General features: G+C 34.6%; 1 protein-coding gene across 4 annotated transcripts; it reads right to left on the bottom strand.

Annotated features, from left to right (window-relative positions):
* Positions 1 to 165: 165 nt before the first annotated feature.
* Positions 166 to 4,462, bottom strand: LOC112463678 (odorant receptor 13a-like). 4 transcript variants are annotated; one of them, XM_025030180.1, is made up of 10 exons: positions 4,279 to 4,462; positions 4,009 to 4,194; positions 3,726 to 3,842; positions 3,464 to 3,581; positions 1,630 to 1,891; positions 1,329 to 1,451; positions 1,089 to 1,179; positions 867 to 1,003; positions 553 to 685; positions 166 to 482 (listed from the first exon to the last, which is right to left on the bottom strand). In XM_025030180.1, the coding sequence occupies exons 2-10, from the start codon at positions 4,150 to 4,152 to the stop codon at positions 429 to 431; spliced, it is 1,179 nt and encodes a 392-aa protein (XP_024885948.1). In that variant the 5' UTR covers positions 4,153 to 4,194; positions 4,279 to 4,462; the 3' UTR covers positions 166 to 428. The 4 variants fall into 4 exon arrangements, with proteins under 4 accessions (XP_024885948.1, XP_024885949.1, XP_024885950.1 ...); XM_025030181.1 differs by lacking the exon at positions 3,726 to 3,842; XM_025030182.1 differs by lacking the exons at positions 867 to 1,003; positions 1,089 to 1,179.
* Positions 4,463 to 4,500: the final 38 nt, after the last annotated feature.

Genomic DNA, 4,500 nt, shown 5'->3' with positions numbered 1-4,500 from the left:
TTGCAAAATAACTTGTGCGTGTGGATCGATGACCGACTAATGGATTTTATGGACACCGGTGATATTTTTGACAATAGTGCAGCTCCATTGAAAAGCGGCTCATTTTTCAAGTTTTCTGCGGAGAGCAGGTATCGATCAGAATAAAATAGCGTGACGTAATGAATACTTTCTAGTGATAGAGAGCCCTCCTGTAAATGTGAGTGTTCGAGGTCTCCGAGAGAAATCAGGAGGGAAGGCTTCTTACAATTAGTTACTTAGAGAGTAGAGCAATATCGATGACAAAATAGAATTTTATTATCTTTGTCTCATGACATAATAGCAAATATAAATATTATTTTATTCGCTGTATTATTTGTAATATTACACTCCTGTGGAACATTTCAGGGATACTTTACTACATGCTGGCGTAATCACCCAGGTATCGATCATTACACGTCAAAGGACGATAGTAATGTAAAGTACGACATCGAGCTTTGCACGATCTAAAGAACAGTTAAGGGTTTTACATTTGCTTATTTATTTTTAAAACGTGTGTCATGTTAATTGTCTTACCGTTGTGAAATTTTCTAGAGAAAATATGTATATCTTGCCGGCGGTCAAGACACTAGCTTCGATACTTTTTCTCATCACAAACATGAGTAGTTTTTGCTCCTTCACAGGTATGGTGTACCACAAGCTATAATATCTATAAAATTGCCATTATAAAATAATGCATAAAATATGCACGTTAAATAAAAATACTGATTGTAGAAAATAATTAATGTCTTATGTAAAAGATATCTATGGAAAAGATATCCTTTATAGCGATCAAATTTATATATCGATAAATAATTTATTTTCAATTAAATATTGTCTCTTTCTCTTACATTTTGTCGCAAGTCTCGAGGCTGTGATCTATCAACTTTTGTCCTAGGAAGCTTAAGCAGAATAAATGAAATAATTGAGCAGAAATGAAGACGAAGTACCTAAGCGCTTCCGCTAAATTGTGCAGCTGTATCGAAAGCTTGAACGCGTGAAAGGTAAAATCCTGTTTTAGTTGTTCATTAGGTTACAGAGTTCTAGTATTTGCCTACTCGTAAGTAACTCACTTGTACTAAAGTAATACTCAAGCCAACTGTAACGAACAGAAGTTGCACGGCGAATGATATCGTAAAAGTACTCTCAAGAAATTCAGCAAATCTATGATGTAAAGATATAATAATGATGGCTAAATATTTAAATAAAAGTCAAGCAAAAACATCGTAATCTATCATGGTTTATCAAAGATTATTCAATTTACATTAGGATTAACGAGAGAAATATATATTACGTTTGTTACACATACTCACTGTAAAGCCTTATGATGAGCGTAAATCGAAATCACAATATTCTTGTGATACACGGCATCCGGATGATTGAACATATTTTTTTCCATAGTACTACGTTTATGTGACACATGCTCAAATCTAAATCTGTAAGTATTCGCGCGACGTTATTAGAAAGTTTTGAGAATTAGTTTCTGCTCCTTTCAAATAATGTGTACTCGAGCTAAAATTATTATTACGTTATGTGTACTCTTCGGTACAGAAATTTTATTTTTCTCCTAACTAAAAGAGATGTGATCTCGCTCTCGGTATGAATGATCATTACCCAACGATGGCGAAAAGACCGCAGACGTGTTCGACGTATACGAAAAACGTTGTATCGTGCGCGATTAATCCAGTCATACCTATACTGCCGGTAAATAACTCATGGCAAAAAATATAGTAGAAATATTGATTTTCGTCAACGAAATAATATGCCGGATATGGGAGCATTACAGGACGGGATGTATTCAATGGAAACAGTACATCCAAGATGCGTGGCACGAGAGCGGTTGTTGCAAATATAACGGTAGTCACATAAATAAATGCTGCAACAAGAACAAAATTCGTCAAAACAAGCGCCTACTAAAATCAAAAATTAAAATTAATTGAATATTATGTTGTATATTATTTTTGAAAGTGTCTCTGTGCTTCGTCGAACTTGTGCAATATATAATATTTTTTATGTATTAAGGTAAATGTACCATTGCCTGGACACGCGTACCTATGTTTGGACATTTTTATTATTTTTGTCCTTAAATAAGTCATAATGCGAATAAAAATCAAAGAATCAAAGACAAAAATATTTTTCTTGTGTTATATTTTTATCTTTGATTTTAATCCGCGTTATACTTATTTACTAGGGAGACGAGCGTGGCCTAGTAGACAGCGCACTGGTCTATACTGACCCAAAGGTCCCGGGTTCGATTCCCGGTAGAGCTAGAAAATTTTATTCGCTCGTTCTCCTCTCGGCAGGCAATGGCAAACCACCGAGAGTATGTTTTGCCATGAAAACTTCTCTAAAAAATTGCCGTTCGAAATCGGCGTTAAACTGTAGGTTCCATGTGCAATGTGTATAATCTACGTGCGCAACACATGTATATGAAGAGAAGTCACCACGCTCGGACACGAGTAATAGGACTGTAATCTCTATACTTATTTAAAAACTAAAATGATAAGAGTGTCCAGACATAGATGTTAAGTGTTTCGGCATTGATACATTTACCTTAAGGGGGCATATACCTTTCTCGGACCAAGATTTTTTTCGGCGAAAGTATAAAAGATACGAAGATCGGGTTTTTTACAAATGAAAATACGTATAATACTTTAGAGTGCAATTTCTGATTTTTGTTTTTTATTTGCGATGGAAAGTACTTCCCCTACAGCTTCTCGCCCTAGGCCTTGCATGTCATGTAGGGTTTTGCAGTACCGGCGGAATCTCCGAGCTGGTTCATCTGTAGAAAAAAAATCAAATAAGGTCTTAAAATTTATGATATTTTCTAGTTCTAGTTTTTGTTGGATGGGATTTCCGAAATTTTGATTTTTAACAAAATGGCGAACTTTCAAACTTAAGACATCGATTTTTAGCCAAAATTTTTATTTTATTTCTTAAAAAACAAATAGAAATAATTCAAAAATTGCAAAGAGAATCTGACAGGAACTAAAAAATATTATAAATTTTAAGACCTTTTTTGATTTTTTGTTTTCAAATGAACCAGCTCGGAGATTCCGCCAGTACCGCAAAAACATGCAAAGCCTAGGGTCACGGGCTGAGGGGAAGTACATTCCATCGTAAATAAAAAACAAAAATCAGAAAATGCACACTAAAATACGTACTTTTATTTGCGAAAAACCCGGTCTTCGTATTTTTTATACTTTCGTCGGAAAAAAATAATGAAATATACTATTTTTTTTTTTTGGTCTGAGAAAGGTATATGCCCCCTTAATATAGCACAAAAATTATATTAATATTTTCGTCGGAACTAGTTCATAATATTTATTTTTATTTAATTCAAACAAAGCAGAGAAAATATGAATATCATCTTATTTTAGTTTTTTGATTGCATAAGAAAATAAATTTCGTTTATTTCCAGCTAATTGTAAGATCAGCTGTTACTTACAGCAGTATATCAGCGCATACCATCTGCCTGTTTCGGCATATTTTCTCATAATGTCGTGTTCTTCCTTAGTTTGGAGCATTTCCCAGTCTACGAATAAGCGATCTGTGAGATCTTTAATCTACAAACATCACCGATATATTCGATATTTCAGATGTAATATTCTCGGCGGATATAACAACATTGCCAACAGAATCTAACAATAAGATTTTGTAATAATAAAGCTAAATCTGTGGCTCAGGATTGAAATACCAATGAAACGTACTTTTCGACTGTTAAATTGATATGTAAAAATTTTCAATACAGTTGCCACACATAACATATATAGTGGTAAAGTTTCGTAGATACACTGCGCGTTTTCGCATATGAAAAATCTTGCCGTCTGGAAATGCATTCACGTGAATAAAAGAACATAAAATTTTTCTAAAATTATTGTGATACTTCAATTGCAAACAGACAATTTAACATGGGCGGAATTTTACTAAGTTTCTACTATTATTTTATTTTTTATTCTAAAAAAAGAAAATGTTAACGACAATTAACGTTACCTGTGGAAAGAATGCAAAGACTGCAAGTACCATTATAAATGCAAAGGCAATCACTTTGTCTTTAGGCTTCTGATAGGGCCACTGGCCGATTACCATGAGTAACTTTTTATTGATATCGTAATAGTAACTTCGGCCAGGTTCCATACTTCACGACGAAACGGTCTTCTCGGTAATGCAATGTGACATCTGAATTTCGAGCCTCCTCTCGCAGGTATTTTTTTCGCGGTAAGGGTCGGGGACATAAGTAAATTAATTATTCAGATACCGCACCATGGCACGCGCGCTGTCTTCCCTTAGTCGGAGCGCACGATTTCATAACGATCACGCAGGTTTTTGTAACTGATGGGCACTTATGCTAAGTATATGTCTTGTGTAAATATAACATGTTAATAGTAGGTGCGAGTGGACAGCTGACCCTTTGAGAAGTACAGTTTGAATTACGAGGGTATCGGATATGCTGGAAAATACAAGGGACATTTTCAGACATTTGTA

Source organism: Temnothorax curvispinosus, unplaced genomic scaffold (genome assembly GCF_003070985.1).
Source record: "Temnothorax curvispinosus isolate PA1 unplaced genomic scaffold, ASM307098v1 QBEX01013549.1, whole genome shotgun sequence".
In the NCBI taxonomy this organism is placed as follows: domain Eukaryota; kingdom Metazoa; phylum Arthropoda; class Insecta; order Hymenoptera; family Formicidae; genus Temnothorax; species Temnothorax curvispinosus.
The sequence above is the reverse complement of the archived record's forward strand: the minus strand, read 5'-3'. Positions and strand labels throughout refer to the sequence as shown.

Coding starts and splice junctions, on each gene's coding strand:
- LOC112463678 (XM_025030180.1), bottom strand. CDS start 4,152: ATGGAACCTGGCCGAAGTTACTATTACGATATCAATAAAAAGTTACTC. Junction 3,843..4,008: donor TCTTTGCATTCTTTCCACAG/GTAACGTTAATT, acceptor ATGCATTTCCAG/ACGGCAAGATTTTTCATATG. Junction 1,004..1,088: donor TGAGTATTACTTTAGTACAA/GTGAGTTACTTA, acceptor CACGCGTTCAAG/CTTTCGATACAGCTGCACAA.